General features: G+C 35.2%; 1 protein-coding gene across 1 annotated transcript in view; it reads left to right on the top strand.

The window, feature by feature from the left end:
- LOC117315412 (sodium-coupled monocarboxylate transporter 1-like) overlaps positions 1 to 22,886 on the top strand; it is a 37,776-nt gene that overhangs the window by 4,145 nt on the left and 10,745 nt on the right. The window contains exons 3-10 of the mRNA XM_033869594.1: positions 948 to 1,016; positions 1,496 to 1,547; positions 2,012 to 2,079; positions 2,920 to 3,000; positions 5,658 to 5,731; positions 14,553 to 14,693; positions 15,121 to 15,342; positions 18,481 to 18,593. Coding sequence (XP_033725485.1) covers positions 948 to 1,016; positions 1,496 to 1,547; positions 2,012 to 2,079; positions 2,920 to 3,000; positions 5,658 to 5,731; positions 14,553 to 14,693; positions 15,121 to 15,342; positions 18,481 to 18,593 — 820 coding nt within the window. The remainder of the gene's footprint in view (positions 1 to 947; positions 1,017 to 1,495; positions 1,548 to 2,011; positions 2,080 to 2,919; positions 3,001 to 5,657; positions 5,732 to 14,552; positions 14,694 to 15,120; positions 15,343 to 18,480; positions 18,594 to 22,886) is intronic.

Here is a 22,886-nt window from a genome sequence, read left to right on the forward strand (position 1 = left end):
ACCTGCTCGACCATGTAGGTTGTCCCACAGTAAGATCCCTTGCAAGTTTCCATCTGGAACAACAAGTGTGATTAATATGAGTTAATATACATTTGTACATGTAACTTGTTTCACAATTTTTGTAAAAAAAAAAAATTATAGTATACTTTATCAATTGAAAAGATAATTATATAAAACCTCAAGTCTGGAATAGGCCTCAATTAAAGAATGAAGACAAGGGAATGAAGATGTCTGGCAGAAAATTCAAAAACTTTCTGCCCTTGTGTTTGAATTTAGAGGGGGATCTCAATAAATGCATTACAATGGTGGCGTGAAATCATTGTATTGTTGCCGTGACATCATTGTATTGTTGCCATGACATCATTGTTTTATTGCCGTGATGTCATACAATTGTTAAGAACATGCAAACTAAGAGCAGGTGCAGCTTGTCTCAACTGTATTAAGTAGTAGATAATGCTCACGTTAATGTAACGTCATCATTTTACGTTGAGTAATCATATCGTAAATGATGACACGATTTGATAATGAGATGATTGACTTTTGTAGTTTTTATGAAAAACTTCAATAAAAACTTAAATTTGCTTGCAGGTGTGTGAGAAAAATAATCAAACATGGGTCTGTTTTGCAAACAAGGATATCTCAACCTGGTTGTAAGAGTTTGGCCGGCCAGCACTCTGCAAGCCTCGTGCTGACTGGCCAAACTCTTACACTCGGGTTGAGATATCCCTGTCCACGGAACAGGCATCATGTTAGAGATTCTATTAATCTCACAACAGTAAAATTAGAGGATACATCTGCGCTTGCCTCTGGGTAAGATTTTTAGGTTTCAGAAGACTACCAGTCTGATCTCCTTAAGTTACTGCTAGTATTTATGTTGAAGGAATCTTGCCCTGTATACATACATGTAGTTTTCCAGTGTGATATATGAATCATTTCCTTTGTTTCAGTACCTTGAACTTCGCTTTAATTCGCGAGCTGCTAAACTAACTGGGACCTTCATCAACATAATATCTACAGTAAGTCTAGTGCTGTTCTTAGTGGTTTTATGTTTTGCTAAAATTAGATACCATGATTGAAAAAAGTTTTGAGAAATAAACATACAATATTTCCTTGCAAAAATTAATCTCTCGACAGTAGGAATTGTTGGGGAATATAGATGAATATAAGATATTCTTAAATACATAAGGTTATTGCAGCTCAGAAAAATTGTGATGTTTGTTCAAATGAATGACCTTGACCTACTTTATAGATTTTTCACATGTACAACAAAATGAAATCTTCACATGAAAGTCATTTATGGTTATAAGGTCATAGACCTTAATTGATGTTGAGTTTGTTCATGATAAATTATTAGTTGGAATACTTTGATGGTCACAGATAGTTAATGATTAACAGGCCAGTGGTAAGCTAACATACCCATTCTGCCTCTTGATACTGGATTATACTGTATCAGTATGTTATGTTAATTAAAAAAAAAATATTTTCATGTCTACAGTTGATATACTCAGGGATCACATCATTTGCCCCTTCAACTGCTCTGCAAGCAAGTGAGTAACCTTTATGAAGTGTGTTAGATTATGAAGTACATTATATGGTATACCGTATATCGTTTTTTTTAGCGTATGCCAAATTTCGCGTTTTCTGTACAGAATGACACGTTTTATTTTTAGCGTATTTCATTTTTAGCGTTTTCACAACGTGTAATTCAAATTTTAGCGTACATGTGTTTCATATACAACAAAAACGAATAAGTACAGTAACAATAATTTATCTACACGTTTGTTTGCTTCAGCAAACTCAGGTCTGTCCCTGATCGGATTTTCTTTGTCCTTTAAGGGAGCTAACTCTTACTGTAAAATGTGACCAATTTTAGCGATATCTTATAATTCGCGACCGAGTCTGGTCGCGAAAATAGCGAAAATTAGACACTCGCTAAAAAAAACCGATATGCGGTATTATCATGTATGGAATTTTATATAATGTGTGTTGTGTCATTTATTCCATGTTTTAGTGACTGGCTTCCCAGAGTGGGCTTCCTTTGTCACCATCGGAATTGTATGTACCCTGTACACTTGCCTGGTAAGTTGTGTTTGTTAACTTATTAGTCCCCTGCTGTTTGAAAAACGGGGGGACTATAGGTTTACCCTCCGTCCGTCCGTCTGTCACACAACAGTTGTCCTTCTAAAGTACTACTCCGATTTTAACTAAACTTGGTATACATGATCAGTATAACATGTAGTTGTGCATCCCACATTTTTTTTTTCTTTTCGAAAAACCATTTTTCAAAATGGCCGCCGGCTTCTCATTGGTTGAGGATTGTCCGGACAACTCCTCCTAAAGTACTACTCCGATTTTAACAAAACTTGGTATACATGATCAGTATAACATGTAGTTAAAAATGGGAAATAAATAGGTACACTACAAGTTCAGGCAGGGGACTTTGTATTGCTGTTGCAATACTATCAATCCTTGTGTTAATATATAACAGAAGGTGGAATACCCTGACATTGGACTCCTGCTGCACAGATATATTTTACCAATTTGTGTGAAATTAGTGAACATGAGTCTCTGCAATGTTTAACAAAATAAACCAAATAATTGGAAAAACATTATTTTTTTAGATGCAACATTCTATGAATCATTCTTTATACTGAAAGTTATCAAGCTAGACTCCATATATATACAAATCTTACGTTGTTTTCAGGACATCATGATATAACCTGAATGCCTTTGATTATATTCATTTATGCAGAGTTATTCTGAAGACATACATGTACGTACAATATGTACACCATTTACAATTCTTTGACAATTAGTTTGTAATACAAGATACATCATCATAATTATACTTTTCTATAATTAAAAACAGTTATAACAGTGGTTTACGGTGTTGAATTATCTCCCTTTGTACACCTACAGGGCGGACTGAAGGCTGTAATTTGGGTGGACGCGTTTCAGTTCCTGATCATGATGTCCGGTATTCTGGTCATCATTGTCAAAGTAAGTAGATACTGCATGATGTCAAACAGTCACATTTTCATTAAGTTTTAAACTCTTGTTTTGTGTAATGTTATGATGTCACTTGACCTGGCATTGTTATGATGTCACTTGACCTGGCATTGTTATGATGTCACTTGACCTGGCATTGTTATGATGTCACTTGACCTGGCATTGTTATGATGTCACTTGACCTGGCATTGTTATGATGTCACTTGACCTGGCATTGTTATGATGTCACTTGACCTGGCATTGTTATGATGTCACTTGACCTGGCATTGTTATGATGTCACTTGACCTGGCATTGTTATGATGTCACTTGACCTGGCATTGTTATGATGTCACTTGACCTGGCATTGTTATGATGTCACTTGACCTGGCATTGTTATGATGTCACTTGACCTGGCATTGTTATGATGTCACTTGACCTGGCATTGTTATGATGTCACTTGACCTGGCATTGTTATGATGTCACTTGACCTGGCATCGTTAAAGGTTGCGATAGCTCAGTCAGTAAGAACCTCAGGTGGTGATGTTATTTCCAAGGTTTGGTGCTTCCTACCATTCCTACCATTGTCTGTATGTGTTTCTTGTTTCTTGTGAAATTGAGAAACTGGCCGGTCTAAACTGTCATGATCGTGACCTTGGGCAAGATACTTTACCCTAATTGATCTGGATGTTGTTTAGTGGGGTAGTCACCAGCTACTACAAGGAAACCCTGCCTTAAAATGACTGGCTGTTTATGGGGTGATAAGCCTATCAAAAAAAAAAAAAAAAAAATTATGCAATACTGTATAGCTGAATTTTATCAGAGTTTTATTTCAAATTCAAATTTTCAAAGTTTGATATGTATATTTACATGTATTACTGATCTAGTCGGAGTAAATTTTCTCACTCTTTAAAATCGAACTTGAAGCTTGTTACTATGATATATTTTGTTTTTTTTTATATTTCTTTTATTTTTTAAACATTTTGCATGATAAACATCAAATAGGTTACATTTCACAAGTACATTTATATAATTACTCGCTCACAAATTTTCTTCATTTTCTCATTTGAACAGTTTAACTGATCACACTAATACTTATGTTAGATCCAACCCACCTTACATTCACACTCGCATACAACATGAAGACATACAGAATCAGACAAAACACAAAGAAACAGCAGAACAAAAATATAACACATATAAAAGAGCTATAGTAAAGAAAGAGACAGAAAAGAGGGAGGGGGGGGGGTTGATGGTGATGGAAAAGATAGAGAGAAGATCGGGGGATATTAGGGTGAGAGGTGGTCAGACTTTCGGTTTATACTGTATATAAAAAATATTAAATTTAACGTTTTTGATCAGGCAAGTTCAACAAGTTTTAACCATTTTTTCCATTCATTATTTAAAACATTGAGGCACTGTTCACCTTTTCCCTGAGCAATATACTTTAGGACTTTGTAATAATCTTTTATCAAATTTACCATTGCCATAACATTTAATGATTTATGAGCGCACCTGGTTTGGTACAGATATTGTTTAAAAATTAAAATAATTTCATTATCAACTTTATTATAAATGCCTTTATGTTCAAATAATCCAAAAATCATAGCTTGTTTATTAATTGCAAAAGGAATAGTAATGATCTCTAAAAGTGATTCAAAAGTGAACAAAAATTGTTGAACTTCATTACATTCCCATAAAATATGGGTGATTGTCTCCCTTTCACCATTACAGAATGTACAGTTAGGATTATTTGTTAGGCCAATCTTGTAAATAAAAACATTAGTGGTTAATATGTGATGATTTATTCTAAACTGTAGCCATTGTAGTTTTGTATTTTTTGTTATTCTAAATGGGAGAGAGTTTATCTTTTTCCATGCATCATTATTAAAATCAAATATATTTCCCCACTTATTTTGAGCTAAAACAATGTTTTCTTGTTTTATAAGTACATAATATAGTTTGTAAAAATCTTGAGACCCCTTTTTCTGTTTAAAAATAATTTCTAAATCTAAAGGGATGATCGGGTATTGTGGGGTTCTATTTAGGATAGGATAGTTATTAAGGAACTCTTTTATGCTTCTAATTACTCCATGATATTGTAAATAGTTAGCTATGTTCCCATATATATTGCAAAATTCTTCAAATGAAAAGAAAGAACCATCACTTTTATCCTTAATTAGGTCATTAATTATTATTATTCCTTTCTTAAACCAGTTTGGAAAAAAGATTACTTTTTTACCCACAATTATATTTTTATTATACCATAACGGTGATTTAAGAATAGAATAACCATCTTTCTTATATATTTCTTCTCTTACTCTAAGATTATTCCAGGCTTTAAAAACATCCACCCAAAAAACATTTTTACAACAAGTCAATATTTTGTCAAGATATTTCCTTCCAGAAACAGCCAAAAGGTTAAGGTTTATTCGGGTCTTAAGAATTTCTAACCATTTCCCTTTTGAATTGAAAATCCTTCTTATCCATCCTATCTTTAATGATATATTTTGTATTAAACTACATATATATTGTACTTGTAAAGTGGCTAAAAATGTATTAAAGCTGAAATCACTTCTGAGGTGTTGGTTTTTGATAACCTGTGTTTTGTATTTTCCCCACAAAAGGATGTTGGATGTTTATTACCTATGTATTTTATTTTCTCCACCAGGGGGTGCTTGAGGTTGGAGGGTTCGGTGAGATGTGGAAAATCAATCAGGAATGGAACAGAGTAAACTTTTGGAAGTGAGTAAATCGGATCAAGACTATTAGTATACTCAGTAAAATGTTTTTGAGATATGAAACAGGAAAATCATTAAATTTTACTCGCATATTGAATAATAAGAAGAATGACAACAAATATTTTTGCCTAGAAACAATCAAGACCAGATAAGGCTGCAGCTATGAAGGTCAAATGTAGGGGTCAAAGGGCAAGTTCATTACTTTATGATGTAACACAGCATATCATTGGTCAAGGAGCAGGGGCAATAATGAGGTGTATTGGCCCCCAAAAATGTCCATTTATAATTTTATCAAGATTCTTGTTTCATGTATACTTTCTATCAATAGAGTACTTGGTAAGTAAAAATATGCAAATAGGGAGAAAAATTGTGACGTCATGACGTCTAAAAACTGGCGGGAAACTTCACGTTATTTTACAAATTTGTGAATTATGATGTTATTTTTGATGTTCACATCAATATCTAGTAACCTCCGCATGCTAGTACCAGCATTAAATTTTGCATACGTAATAATAAGTCAATAGTCTAGCTAATTCCAAAAAATAATCTTGGTACTCCCTTGCGGAGGGATTGAAAATTGAACAAGGCGGTCAGAAAATATGACAGAAAATGTCATTATTTGCGCCGATGTTCACAGCGTTGTCACGGGCACGCCTAGGACTGGTCCGGTCGGTCGGGAAACGGCAGTTTTTAATAAATTATATTATTACCTGATATCAAATTGAGTTATATATTTTGTTGAAATAGTCTCTTTATTCAATCGTGATAAATTTGATAAAGATTATTCGATAGATCTATTATTCGGTGTTGTTTGTTGCGGTAAATCACTTCCGGGTTTGGCGAGTAGTCTATGCCGGGTTGTGTACATTGAATCCAGTTTTCAACAAAGAAGAAAATGTAGTCCAAGACAAATTCCAAAGGATAAGTAAGTATAATTCTAGTCCCCAACATGTATAGATTGTCTCTTGTATGAAATTTTCACCAATAATAAGTTCGCAATGTTAAGATTGTCGGCCGGTTGAACCTACCGCAATCTGCAGATCCACTGTTGACAGCCGACGGGCAGCCGACAAAAGACTGGGGTCAGGACGGCAATTTTTTTGCAAAATATTATAAATGCTCTCTAATTACTGGTTTATCCAGTAACATGATGATTAAAATAATCACCTTCCTCCATTTGTTTTTTATTTCTGTATCGTTTTTTCAGTTTATATTAGGCCTACCGAGAAAAAAAAATGCGATTGAAGTTCTAAAAATAGACACTGGACATTGTCAACAAGCCATTTCTCAACCACTCACAAACACGTTTTCTGGTCACAAAATGAATGTTATGGGTTATGTACAGTGGAAAAATAGAAATTATAAAAGTTTAGTAAATAAAAATTAAGAAATTAAATAATGGAATAGATTTACGTTGCTTGCACACAAACTTGTGTACGCAGATGACTTATGTAATACACCTAATTTTTCGATTTTGTTGAGAGGCGCGCATAGCTCAAACGGTTAGGGCGGTGTCCCTGTGTAGTAATGATGGGCGGTTCGATCCCTCCTAAGTAACGATGTTATTTTTTATATTTTTTTAAAATTTTTTTTTACTATCAAACAAGCAGTAAAGTTTTTCTGTCAGTGACTAATATAATTTTCTAATCTAAAATCCTATAGGCCTTTTTCTCATAATGTTAAAACATTTGCGACTTTTTGAGGTTAAATGATTGTTTAACAATGGAAAAAATACATGTTACATAACATTGGGATGATAGCATAGTACATACAATTACAAAGATAAAAATATAATGTGTCAAGATGATAAAGACTTGGTTAACAATATAAAGGAACAATTTTTTTCCCGCAAGTTTTCTATGAATATTCATGCGAGACCGAAAAGCATTACAGATAAGATAATTTCTATTAATTTGTTATACAGGTTTATGTCATCTGTCGTTGTTTATACATGCATGTAAAACATGGAATGAGAAATTTAAGTCAGTATTTTTCGTTAGTTAACCTGTATTGTTGGCTCTTGCGGCACTAGCTAGCTAAATGGTTAAAACACACCATTCATTGTCTGTTTGCCATCACTGTGTTGGAAAAATGCATTAGTTTTGTTTTTTGTTTTTTGTTTTCAAATGACACATTTTTATGTCATACCAAAAGCTAGTTAGCTCTGTGAAACAATATAATATATCTCAATGTTACTATCACAGTAAACATTGCATTTCCAAATCTGCCTTAACAACTTAATTCCTCTTGTGATATTTCAGAATGGCACCTAGAGCCTACCCTTGTGTAGTTTGCTCAAAAAGAACCAAACCAGTGGAACGACGGCCAATCAGTGGAAATAAATCGCTGAGAAAGTATTTATTGAAAACATATCTCATCCGTGCCCAAGAAGGTGATGTGATTTGTGGTAGGTGCCGTCAGCAACATCGCAGACATCAACTTTCCAATATTCCTTCATCAACCAGGTCTAATCAATCATCCGATCATGACATTTCAGCGAAGAAAAGCAGATTGTCATCTCCACGAAATATAACTCTGCCAATACCTTCGACAGGTGGAAGCCACACTAAGTGCGTTGTTTGTCAAAGTTTTCCATCCCATTTGATAGTTGTTCCACGTGACACAAAGTACAGTTTGTTTTTACTTAAAGTTATTTTGTTATCATTTGGCACAAGATGTTGTCCTGTACCTATAAAACATGGACTATTTAGCTCTGAAGCACTAGAATGCATTGTTGCATCTCGCGATTCGACCTCAGTGAACCTGGACAGATATTGCACAGTTGATCACCAGTATTAGAGATGCTGCCAATAAAAGCCAAGATCAACGCATCAATTTTGACTCTCCTGATGCACTCAGTAATGATGACTATGTTTCGCTCACAGGGTTAGGCAGGAAACAGTTTTGTGATTTGTGCTCTCACTTGAAAAGTACATTGCGTAATACTAAAAACAGAAGTTTGGAAGCTTGTGTTGGTATATTTTTAACCAAGTTGAAGGGTGGCATGTCAAACAGGATGTTGTCAACTGTTTTTAATATAGGCAAGGATTCCATCAGGCGTGCTATGACATCAGCAAGAAACGCCCTGGTACAGGATTTTGTACCATCATATTTAGGATTCAAACATATCAGCCGTGATGATGTGATTACAAAACACACAAGACCATTGGCACAGACCTTATTTGGAGGACTTATGAAACCAGCTATTCTTGTAATTGATGGAACGTATATATACACCCAAAAGAGTGGTCAATACTTGTTCCAACGTAGGAACTATAGTATGCATAAACACAAACCACTTGTGAAGCCATGCATTGATGTTTGTAACAACTACTGGGTACATTGTCAGTGTCATCGGTCCCTACTTTGCTGACAGCAAAAACAATGATGCAGGCATCCTCAATCATATCCTTAGAAGAAATGTTGAGGAAATCACTGATTGGCTGACAGAAAATGACGTGGTAATAGTTGATAGGGGGTTCCGGGATTCTGTTGAGCTGTTGGAAGAGTTCGGGATCCATACAGAGATGCCAACATTTTCAAAGAAAAGACAACACACAACAATGGAAAGCAACGCATCCCGTCTTGTCACAAAAATTAGGTAATTATTCTCATAAATGTTTCTTCCTGATAATATTTCATTTAACTGTTATTTAAATACAGTTTTTATAATTCCCTTCCCCAAAGCACACTTTTCAATATACTTTGAATTAATCATCACCTGATTTCAGAATTTTTACATTTTCAACTTTGTAATTTCAGACTGAAATAACATACATTTCCATGATATGGGAAAAGATTGGTCTCAATACCTCCTGGATGCAGCTAGTCACGAACCAATCAGTGTCGATGGGAGTGACGAGGAAACTTCTGAAGAGTGATGAACAATAATGGACGATAGCAATGAGAGTGACATTTATCTTCAACATTTTCTCCTCTCCTGCGGAATCTATTTGTGATGTTTCATTACTCGAATGTATACTTATAGTTATTTATTCATCTTTATCTGTTCTATCAATGACATCACGTTTTAACGATTTGAATTGGTTGCTATTGGGTACGCTATCCTAATGGTTTTTGAAAAGGTTATTATAACAGTATAGCATTAGATACTTTTTGATATGATTCATGATTAAACATTTATTACAACACCACCTCATATCTACCTAAGGAACGTTTCAGTTGGTAAAACTTAAACAATCTCTAGAAAATGTTTTAGATACGGACCTAGAATGTACCGAGAAACCATGATAGTTTTGAAGAAATAAATCAATGACTTTTTAAAAATTATTTACTGATCAGATGCAATGGTCACCATATTGTCAAGTGCATTGACGATATAAATACATATATATCTTTGACGATCATTAAATTATATAAAACATGTATTTGGCTTGACGTTTAAAGGTTCATGGGGTAATGATAATACTTTAGTAGTGTTTTAATGTTAATGAAATGTGTTTTATGTAAAGACATATTGTAGAATATGTTTGATTGTTCATATCATATTGGCATATTTTCGTGTTTTATTGCATGAAGTGTAACACCATGTTTCCTCTTTAGAATGTACCATATTTGCTTTACCGGGTATTAAAACTATATATAATTTATTATATATGACACAGTTATGTTTTTATACGAGTTAATCTCTACTGTTCTTGTTCGTCATCTAATGTCTTTAATTTCAATACAGATTGTAATTAAACTTATCGTACTTATTTATGTTTGTGCAACCACAAGATCGGATATCTCTGTAAGTTATTGAAAAGCACCTGCTGTACCATTGTCGTAATATAAGTCTACTGTACATGCATTGTTATTGCTGAAGTAGCACAAAGGTATAATTTGCCTACGGCTTTATAATTATACACACACACACACACATATATATACAATGTATATGACAAATAGATGTGCTATGCCCTAAAAGATAACATTTAATGTATTTTAATGAAGATTTTCCACATCTTTGCCAAATATATACATACTTTAATCCGGATACAAAGATAACAATATGATTTCCGTTTCCATGGTTACCATTACATCTTTTCATCAACTAGACTCATATAATCACTAAATATGTTAACTTGTATATATTCATCAAGAGAATGAAGAAAGCTACCATCTACTGTTGTTGAATGAAATGAATAAATACTACTATGTAAAATAATTATTGTTGATTTTGAATGTTAGGTTTGTTTTTGGACAATTTTACCAGAAATCAGAATACAGAGCCTCGTTTTGAATGTCTGCCTCGCTGTCTGTTTTTGCAAGAATAAAAAAAAATATGTCTTTTTGAATTACCCATAACCTAATGTACAAAATACATAAAAAACAGAATATTCATTGGATGGGCCAAAATTGACTCTTATTGCCCCTGCTCCTTTATGAAAGTGTGTCTAATAATATTAATAGTAATGAATACTGTGTGTAAACTTCTCATTTGTGTATGAATCCTGGTAATAATATCAATGACCAAGCACATCCTGAATGGGGATTAATATTGGTGATAACATCCGTCACCCAGCACATCCTGAATGGAGATTGGTAATAACGTCAAAATATAAAAAATAAATAGTTTTTTTGTTCATTGAAGTTTACATGAAATGTTCGTGTGTAACTCATTTTGTGGTTTTGTGGTTTCAAATTATTTTTTAGGTACAAACTTTCATGGTTAGCCCATGAAACAATGACATAGAAATGATACATACATTTGTACATCAGTATTCAGCGTACACATGTATTTGTATTTATGGTTCCATAGCAACCGTGAAATCAATGGAAGTTTATACTCGATGAACGTTTATACCCATTGAATGAACCTTTATACCCAATGAAAGTTAATACCAAATGAGTGTTTATACCCAATCAATGTTTATACCAAATGAAAGTTTATACCCAATGAAAGTTTATACCCAATGTAAGTTTATACCAAATGTAAGTTTATACCCAATAAATGTTTCACATACCTGTCAAGTTTCCCGCATTGGACTGGAGACTCCCGATATTCAATACAAAAATCAAATTCTCCAGTTTGAAATTATTGACGCTTCAAATTCTGACTAAAACTAGTGTGTATATCAATCTCAGCCAACATATCCTATTTTAACATTGGGGGTATGAACAATAGAGAACAATAGGCACTAATTACAGGTAAGTTATAGCCTGTTTTGGAGAAGTATTTGATTCTCAGGTTACCTGTATTACCTGTGCTACATGCTGTTAACAGTTTATAGATAATGTATACTAAATATATATATATATATATATATATCACAAATACTTTTATATAATTAAAAAATATTAAAATCGAATAACTCAAATTTTCATAAATTTCTATATCTTTCATTGTTATAAATTTCACACTTTATCATAACTAATGTGTTATAAATAAAACAGAAAATACATTTGTTCAATTTTAACCTTTACATTGCAATGGCACATTATCAATAAGTTCAAGTCAACGTTACCTCAACGTTACCTGTTTCATTGTGATATATATCAGGTATATATAATCATAGACTTGTATATTGTTTGTATATGTGATATACAAGTCTCTGATATAATGTACTTAATAGAAAACGATTAAAAACAAAAACACTTTAAATGACATTTTAATATTTAAAGTAAAACAATTTAGATAACGTATGATCATGAAACTGATTGAATAATAAAGCATAAATCAGTATAATCCTAGAAATCACGGATAAAGTTCACAATATCACCAAAGTCAATGTTTAATCATATCGGTGGTTCTCATATATGCAGTCTTCACATACGAAATTATTCACGTAATAAATAGTTTAATCTTGTTATTACAAAGAAACACTAGTCTATATAATTGTCACTTCCTTTAACACGAGTATATGGTAATCATAGCCCTTGCAAGTTCAAGTTACTTTATGAAATCGAATGTTAAATTACACTTGTATATAATGTTTAGAATACACAAGTTCCATTTCTCAAAGTATATCATAATCACTTAGGTCGCTTTATGATATTGAATGTTAATGTTCAGGAAACACAATTGCAAGTATATGATACACGTGTATATAATTGTCATTATCCTGGATTTATTACTCCAAGTGGACAAGATGTGAAGTTGCATCAGCATATGCAGTCACATCCATGGTGTTGTTTCGTAGTCTCATCTTGAGAGTCTGGAGTCTCCATTCCAGTTGGCGATTTTTCCTCTTCTTTGCGCAATGGTTTACCTCCAGCTTGATACTCTACCATTCTCCAAGAAATCAACCCTAATCTGGGCATTTGCCATTGCAATTGCAATCTATAATCTATTTTCAGTAACGTCAAGTACAGTCAGTGTTCAGAGAAAAATAACTAATGGAATTGGTAAAATGTTTTGACTACATATCATTGAAGTTTATGCTGTTAACTCTTTATGTGATTATAAAAAAATGCACTTTTTTTTTTTTTTTTTTTTGAAACAGTAATTCAATTAGTAAGAATTAGTTGCTTATTATAATATAGTAATCATATCTAATTGAAAGGGGAAAAAACCAAGAAAAAAATGATTGAAAGTACACTGTATATCATTGTTACCTATACATGTATATGGTGCATTTTTATTATGAATTTTTTTCCCCATTATTTCATTTTATAGTGTTGTGTAATATCATTATTAATATAAGTGACAAATTATCACTATATGTATTCTGTTATTAATACGTAAATATCAATGTATATTTTTAAAGGTATTCTTAAACATTTTCTTCAATTTTATTGTTGTTAGTCACCTTTGAATCCCATGTATACGTATACATGTACTGAAACAGACTATACCTACATTTTCCACAGGTAAACTCAGGTAATGTTTATATAGCAAAAACAACATGTTGGCTGAGTGGGAATGAACCCTCAAAACGTAGTCCAACCCTATACAGACTCAACAAAGGGCATATTAGCATGATAGTGACACTAATTGACCCCTAGGGGTTAATTAAAACAGTCCGTCAACTGTGACAAACCCCCGACTGTCTCGGGTGAAGTTTCCAATAATCAACATACCTGTAGTAAAATATGCTATTTGCAACGTAGATTTTCCCAAAGAAGTTATACAAACCCTAAACTAGCCATATTTGCCAACAAATCATATTTTTTTATTGATTTAAGAATGTTGACAAAGAAATGCAGTCAGACTAAAAAAAAATCGGCACCATGCTGTTGACGGCGACCATGATTGTTGTGATCACTCGGAACTCCTCGGATGTAACTATGCAACAGCACAGGAGTTCCGATTGTATTGTGATGAATATTCTAAAAATGGACTCGGAATCCGGAAATGGACAATTTTTTCAGGATTTTTTTTTCTCTCTCCTGATTTTAGACAATTGTTTTCCGGGAAATAACATAACTAAAAAAAGAAAGATACTTGATTTTCTTTTCTTTTTTCAATGAAACTTATACATGGATTTGATTTAAGAAGAAGAGCCTTCAATTTCTATATTTAGATTATTAAAAAAAAATTATTATTGATTCAATATATGGAATCATTGGAAGGTAAATTCAATTGAACTAATGTTTTTGAATATGCTACATTTTATTTATTTTCATGTTATAATGTTTTCATTAACTGTACCATGTTTTTAAATGTGCAGCTATGTATTGAGATTGTGGAATAATAAGCTTACCAATAAAATTCAGTTTTTCATATAATTGATAATTAGACCGCCTCAAATTTTAAATCATAATACCAGGTTATATTTCCTAATTGTAAATCATGTATTTTTCTTGGTTAATGCTGACTTAACACAATTGATAACAAATTAATTTAAAGCTGTAACTGACCATGTGGCATTGTTTTCTAGTTTTAACCCAGACCCGACAGTCCGCCACACTTTCTGGGGTCTAGTCGTGGGGTCAGCCTTGAACTGGGTGGGGTCGTACGGTGCCAGTCAATCCAGTATCCAACGCTACAGTGCTCTTAGAAGTCTGAAAGATGCAAAAAAGTGAGTAGAAATTCCTGCCAGTATTGCCAACTTTTTTATCAATTAAATTTTCACAATACCTATAGAATTTCACATATTTAGTGAGCAGTGAAAAAAATATGTATTTTTGAATTTTTTTTAGATGATTTGCAACAAAATTTCTCTGTGATTTTCATGTATACTATACCACACAGTTGTTTCAATTTTTTAGGCCTTTGATTTTGTGGGCCATATTTTTCACTGATTTCCTGATCAAAATCAGTTTGCAGGGATTTTTTTGCTTAACACCGCTTTGTCAAAATATTTTGCTGTAAACAAACAAAGGAATCTATACATTGTGTGAATAGATTTACATAATTCATTGTTCAAATTTTTGCTGAGGGTTTAATTAATCATTATTGGTCTGTATGTCTGTGATATTTACCTTATTGATATTTGATGTTACCAGAGCCATCCTGGTGAACTGTGTGGGTGTGTTTCTCCTGTTGACTGGGGCGAGTCTGATGGGTGTGTCTGCCTTTGCCTACTACACACAGTTAGGTTGTGACCCTTTGACCAGTGGTCAGATAAAGAACAAGAACCAACTAATTCCGCATTTCGTCATGGACATCCTCAACATACCGGGAATGCCTGGTCTATTTATAGCATGCCTGTTTAGCGGGACATTGAGGTAGGTATTATCTCTGAGTTATGTACATCCTTAACTGGCATATATACAGGGTGCTTCCATACAATCAATTCATCGGTATGGTGTCTTGTCTTGTTTTGTTTTCGTTGGTTTTCAGCTCACCTCGTCCAAAGGACCAAGGTGAGCTTATGCCATACCGTAGCATCCGTCGTCTGTCTGTCCGTCAACAATTGACTTCTTCTTCATAACCACAGATCAGAATTTGACCCAAATTTGGTCAGAAGCATCCTTATGGGGTGGGGACTCAAAATTGTACAAATGGTGGGGCTGACCCCCCAGGGGTCTGAGGGGCGGGGCCAAAAGGGGTCAATTTTGCTCTATTAATATAAACGACTTCTTCTCTGAAACCAAGTAAAGGATATTGCTCCTATTTGCCTGGTAGCATCACTTTGAGGTGGGGATTCAAAATTGTACAAATGATGTTGGTTCACCATCTTAAAGCATATGGCACATCATAAACAGTTTATATACATATTATTGTAAAGAAAACAAATCTCTCCTTCAGATATCTTACATGATATATTATTATAATGAATTAGGGTAAGTATGGATAACAAATTCCTCCCTTATATCATACAAACTCCTCATCCACATCATACACACTCCAGCTCCACATCATACACACTTCAGCTCCACATCATACACACTCCAGCTCCACATCATACACACTCCAGCTCCACATTATACACACTCCAGCTCCACATCATACACACTCCAGCTCCACATCATACACACTCCAGCTCCACATCATACACACTCCAGCTCCACATCATACACACTTCAGCTCCACATCATACACACTCCAGCTCCACATCATACACACTCCAGCTCCACATCATACACATTCCAGCTCCACATCATACACACTCCAGCTCCACATCATACACACTCCAGCTCCACATTATACACACTCCAGCTCCACATCATACACACTCCAGCTCCACATCATACACACTCCAGCTCCACATCATACACACTCCAGCTCCACATCATACACATTCCAGCTCCACATCATACACACTCCAGCTCCACATTATACACACTCCAGCTCCACATTATACACACTCCAGCTCCACATTATACACACTCCAGCTCCACATCATACACACTCCAGCTCCACATTATACACACTTCATTCAGCGTCATAAATATGCTGTATTAAAGTTTCTGTTTTTTTTTTTTGGCATAGTTCCCTGATTTTAAAACACTGTATACTCTTTATCAACATGTTAAGCCTTTCTGTACTTTGAGTACTTTGATTTTTAGCCCACCATCATCAGATGGTGGGCTATTCAAATCGCCCTGCGTCCGTGGTCCGTCGTCCGTCCCTCCGTCCGTCCCTCCGTCCGTCCGTCCCTCCGTCTGTCCGTCCCTCCGTCCGTCCGTCCGTCCGTAAACAATTCTTGTTATCGCTAATCCTCAGAAAGTACTGAAGGGATCTTTCTCAAATTTCATATGTGGGTTCCCCTTGGTGCCTAGTTATGCATATTGCATTTTGAGACCAATCGGAAAACAACATGGCCGACAGGCAGCCATCTTGGATTTTGACAATTGAAGTTTGTTATCGCTATTTCTGAGAAAGTACTGAAGGGATCTTTCTCAAATTTCATATGTAGGCTCCCCTTGGTGCCTAGTTATGCATATTGCATTTTGAGACCAATCAGAAAACAACATGGCCGACAGGCAGCCATCTTGGATTTTGATAATTGAAGTTTGTTATCGCTATTTCTGAGAAAGTACTGAAGGGATCTTTCTCAATTTTCATATGTAGGTTCCCCTTGGTGCCTAGTTATGCATATTGCATTTTGAGACAAATCAGGAAAACAACATGGCCGACAGGCAGCCATCTTGGATTTTGACAATTGAAGTTTGTTATCGCTATTTCTGAGAAAGTACTGAAGGGATCTTTCTCAAATTTCATATGTAGGCTCCCCTTGGTGCCTAGTTATGCATATTGCATTTTGAGACCAATCGGAAAACAACATGGCCGACAGGCAGCCATCTTGGATTTTGACAATTGAAGTTTGTTATCACTATTTCTGAGAAAGTACTGAAGGGATCTTTCTCAAATTTCATATATAGGTTCCCCTTGGTGCCTAGTTGTGCATATTACATTTTGAGACCTATCGGAAAACAACATGGCCGACAGGCAGCCATCTTAGATTTTGACAATTGAAGTTTGTTATCGCTATTTCTCAGAAAGTAACGAAGGGATCTTTCTCAAATTTTCATATGTAGGTTCCCCTGGGTGCCTAGTTATTCATATTGCATTTTGAGACTAATCGTAAAACAACATGGCCGACAGGCAGCCATCTTAGATTTTGACAATTGAAACTTGTTATCGCTATTTCTAAGAAAGTGCTGAAGGGATCTTTCTCAAATTTCATATGTAGGTTCCCCTGGGTGCCTAGTTATTCATATTGCATTTTGAGACCAATCGGAAAACAACATGGCTGACAGGCAGCCATCTTGGATTTTGACCATTTGAAGTTTGTTATCGCTATTTCTGAGAAAGTACTGAATGGATCTTTCTGAAATTTCATATGTAGGTTTCCCTTGGTGCCTAGTTATGCATATTGCGCTTTGAGACCAATCAGAAAACAACATGGCCGACAGGCAGCCATCTTGGATTTTGACAATTGAAGTTTGTTATCGCTATTTCTGAGAAAGTACTGAATGGATCTTTCTCAAATTTCATATGGAGGTTCCCCTTGGTGCCTCGTTATGCTAATTGCATTTTGAGATCAATTGGAAAACAATATGGCCGACAGGCCGCCATCTTGGATTTTGACAATTGAAGTTTGTTATCTCTATTTCTCAAAGTACTGAATGGATCTTTCTCAAATTTCATAAGTAGGTTCCCCTTGGTCCCTTGTATTGCAGTTTTGGACCAGTCTGTCCTGAAAACAACCTGGCAAACAAACAGCCATTATCGTTAAATCTCAAATTTCTTATATAGCTAGGATTCCCTTGTTTGAAAAGTACTGGAGGGATGTCTCAATTTGCACAGATTAGTAAAATGAAGGGAAAAGTAGAGAAAAGATTAATCTGACATGGAACCTATAAAGATCATTCAATGGTGGGCGCCAAGATCCCTCTGGGATCTCTTGTTTATCCTAGTTCCCTGTCATCAAACCTAAGTTCATTAAGTGCAATCACATGGGAGGATATTTTGAAACCTTTTTTCAAACTTCGTTCGGAGCAGACAAAGGCAAGAATCACACGCTGTATAGGTGAGTGTATGTCATGTCATTTTGTTTTTATAACATTCCAATATTTTTCATTAACATTTTTAAAAAGATATATATTTTTTATGAGATATAATATTGATATCTTTTAGGTCATCGTATTTCGTCCGTCGTCGTGCGCCGTCTGTCGTCCGCTGTGCGTAAACATTTCAAACTTCTTCTCCAGTTCCACCTGTGGGATTGACCTGAAACTTGCCTGAAATGATGCTGGGATGGTCCTGACCAAGTGTTGTTATTTTTTGGGTCAGTCTGAAATCCAAGATGGCTGCCACAGCCGCCATTTTGAAAACACATTCGAAACTTCTTCTCAAGTTTCACTGGTGAGATTGAGCTGAAACTTGCCTGAAATGATCCTGGGATGGTCCTAAGGAAGTGTTGTTATTTTTCAGGTCCGTCAGAAATCCAAGATGGCAGCTATGGCAACCATCTTGAAAAACACATTTTAAACTTCTCCAGTTCCACTCATGCCAATGAGCTGGAAATTGGTGAGGATGTTAAGGAAGGAGAGCCAATAAAGTGTTGTTATTTTTCGGCTTCGTAAATAAACTTTGACATGGCAGCCATGGCGGCCATTTTGTAACATGATTGCGCAATCATGGTTCTTCTGAACAACACCTATTTCAAACTTCTCAAATTCCACCAGCGAGATTCAGCTCTTACTTACCAGAAATGATCCTGAGATGGTCCTGACCAAGTGTTGTTATTTTTCAGGTCGGTCAGAAATCCGAGATGGCTGTCATGGCAGTCATCTTGAAAAACAATTTTTAAACTTCTTCTCCAGTTAAGGAAGGAGAGCCAACAAAGTGTAGTTATTTTTCGGCCTCATAAAAACTTTGACATGGCAGCCATGGCGGCCATTTTGTAACATGATTACACAATCATGGTTTTCCTGAACAACACCTACGGTATTTGACCTAATAAGGGTGCCTACCCTAATAAGGGCGCCTCTACCTTTTCTCAAGGAAATAAATCTTTGACTGAGTGTCAAAATGGTGTTCAAAAGTAATAATTCACGTGAAATGTTTTGCCAATTTATGTGTTTTATTTTCTTCAGCAAATTAAGTAACTGGAACACAAAGAGCACCCGAAACGAAACACACATACAAATAATAACTTACCATCTTTATTTGAAGATAAAGTAAAAGACTTCATTCTTGTTGATAAATAACTTTTGTTCAGAACAGAAAGCTAGTAAAAGACATTGTAAATCAATTATTAGGTCAAAGAAAACGATGTCTGGAATGATCTGGGAAATCACCTGTGTCTATAAATAGAACACAAAAGAGTTCCATTTGAACATTAATGGTGGAACACACGTTCTCTGGTCTAAAGATCAGCTGGCATGGTTTACAAGTTTACAGAAATATTCAAGTGATGTTTAAGCTTAATATATGATAATGAATAGATACGTTCGTCTGGAAAATTTTTATGAATGAATATTTTACCATTTCCACAGCCTTGGGTATTCTGCTATAAGGTATAGTCTGAGTCTTTTGTGGTTTTAAGTGAAAATATGTTGCTATTTATAATGCATTTATCAATGTCTTTCTCATCCATATCAATGGATAATTTCTTAATATTAATGATTCATTTCTTAATATTAACAATTCATTTATTAATATCAATGAGAGATTTAATAAATATTGAAAATGAACTGAATTATAAATTAATACATATTTATATCAATATAAATGCCTCTTATTTTTGAAAAATGGCTTTAAGCATACCTGACAAGGGTCCAATATTGTCAAACTAGAGATCTCCAGTTTGAGGACTTTCCTCAAACTGGAGATTGTGCGCGATGACATTTTTACAGAACATGGTGCGTTCATCAACAAAAAACAACACAAATTAATTGATTGATATATTCAGTTTAATTACACATGAATGCAACTGAGTAATTAGGGCCCCGCATCGAGAGATGCGGGTGCCCTATAGTAATCAGGTTGTCCGTCTGTCTGTCCGTCCGTCCGTCCGTCCGTCTGTCCGTTTTTTTTCTTCTGCACAAAAATGATTGAAGGAGATGAAGGATTTTTATCAAATTGGAACTGATGATTCCTCATGCATCCTAGATCAGATGTGTAGTATTTCATGCAAATCGGATTCAAAATGGCTGTTAGGCGGCCATATTGGATTTTAACTTTAACATGAAAATACTGGATCTTTGTTGTTTTTAACTGTTCACTATTCGATTATGCAAAGTTGTCAAGAAATAAACCAAGAGTTAACTGACAGAATGATCAAACTCATAGTTCAAGGTCACAAGTTCAAAGGTCAACGGTCAAGGTCATCCTGGGTCGGCTTCAAAATGCCAGGTAATCGACCCTTTTGGATTTTAGCAGTCAAAACAATTTTGACATTTTCTCAGCACAAATCATCTAATAACATGAAATGTTTTTGCTTACTTAGTTTTCCGACGTGATATCACCATCAACTGCTCCTATACTAATAACCTAAGTTGAATATAATATTATATAACTTATTGTAGTTTGTATACTAATAATCTGGTTAATTATATAAATTTCCCATTGAAGTTTGTACTTATAACCTGATTGATTTTAATTTGTAGCAATAACCAGGTTAACTGTAATTTTGTTTAATAAATAACCTGGTTTATTAGGGCCCCGCATCGAAGATGTGGTGCCCTATAGTAATCAGGTTGTCTGTCTGTCTGTCCGTCCGTCTGTCTGTTTTTTTCTTTTGCGCCAAATTATTGACAAGAGTTGAAGGATTTCGGTGAAAATTGGTACCACTTACAAAACCGTCTGTTGCCATGGTAACAAATGGAGGTTTCTGATTGGTTGAAATTTCTATATTGTTCGATTTCGGTGAAAATTGGTACATAGTGGTTTTTAGGGAAGCCAAACACAATGGTACCACTTATGAAACCGTCTGTTGCCATGGTAACAAATGGAGGTTTCTGATTGGTTGAAATTATTGGGAATTTTCGAGTTGATTTTGGGAAAAAATCAGGCTAAAACGCATTGAGAATGGGGTCGTTTGGCGCACCCAGTTATATAGGGAGGAAAAACACTGACAATAATTATTACATTTACCCTGAAGGGTCAGACACATAGCAGGGCCCTTTCTGACGTGTCAGTGTTCTAGTTATAATGATTAGTGAATATCTACTGAATAGTAAATGAAATTACTGGTCCTGGTGTTTCTTGTTATACTCCCAAATTACTTTCCTTGAAGTTTTTAAGACAAACTCGGATGGCTTGTAATCCCAGCATTCACAGTCCTGGTTGATCTTGCAAGATAAGATGTTACGGACAGTATTGTTATCGAGGGATCCTCGCTGGTCTGTCTTGAATCTTTCTAACCATGCTAAATGCTCTTTCAGAATCTGCATTGCTGTTTGGGATGACAGTCAAACCCTGACACAGTTTTGCAAGGGATGGGAATCTGACTTTCCCCCAAAACTCATCTATTCTTAAGTCCATCTTTGGGAGTTCAAGTTTCATTTCCATGTGAGTTTTCTGACCTGGAAAAAACGACACTAATGACAACGATTCAGACTTTTCACGACATAACTTGACATGTAACGTAGATTTTGCATGTTTTGTGACATCGTTTCTCCCTCCAAAATTGACCCAAAAATGAGATTTGCAGAGCTTGCAATATGCATCACTTTTAAAGCGATCGCTGGGGGTAGTCCATGAAAATTCTGATTTCCATTCTTTCCTAAAAGCACAGTCATATTTTTTCTTCTTTGGTGTCCCCCCTTGAAGAGTAGTGGGCCCAGATCGATTTCGCTTCCTTACGTTTGGACTACCTCTGTCCATAGCTACGCTCTGAATGACTACGATAGAAAGTGCAATACAAATTACTTACCTCGAATTCTGCTCAGCTATTCAACTGTGAGTAGTATTCACGAAAGAATCCGTCATAAATACCGAGTCTAGTCTCGGTAACGAATGACTCGGAAGTGAATTCAATTCCAATCACGGTTAATTCAACGCTTGCAAGAACCGTCGCTCGAAACAAGAGTTTGACTGTCCTTGTCCTTTTGTTGTTTCAAGCGTGAAGAGTTCCACATATTTACACAGTGTCATGGCGGATAGCTGGGGCTTTCCCATGCGGGAGAAAACTAGAGAATTTAATAAAATTCGGGACCCGCGGGACCCGCGCGGGTCATTGATCTCAAACTGGAGATTTTGATTTCTGAACTGAATTTTCGGGAGTCTCCCGCTCAATGCGGGAAACTTGGCAGGTATGGGCTTACAGTATATCTAGCTCCGAAGAATCCAAATTTTTGGCAGATAGGATTTATCT

This window comes from Pecten maximus, chromosome 17 (assembly GCF_902652985.1).
Source record: "Pecten maximus chromosome 17, xPecMax1.1, whole genome shotgun sequence".
NCBI lineage: Eukaryota > Metazoa > Mollusca > Bivalvia > Pectinida > Pectinidae > Pecten > Pecten maximus.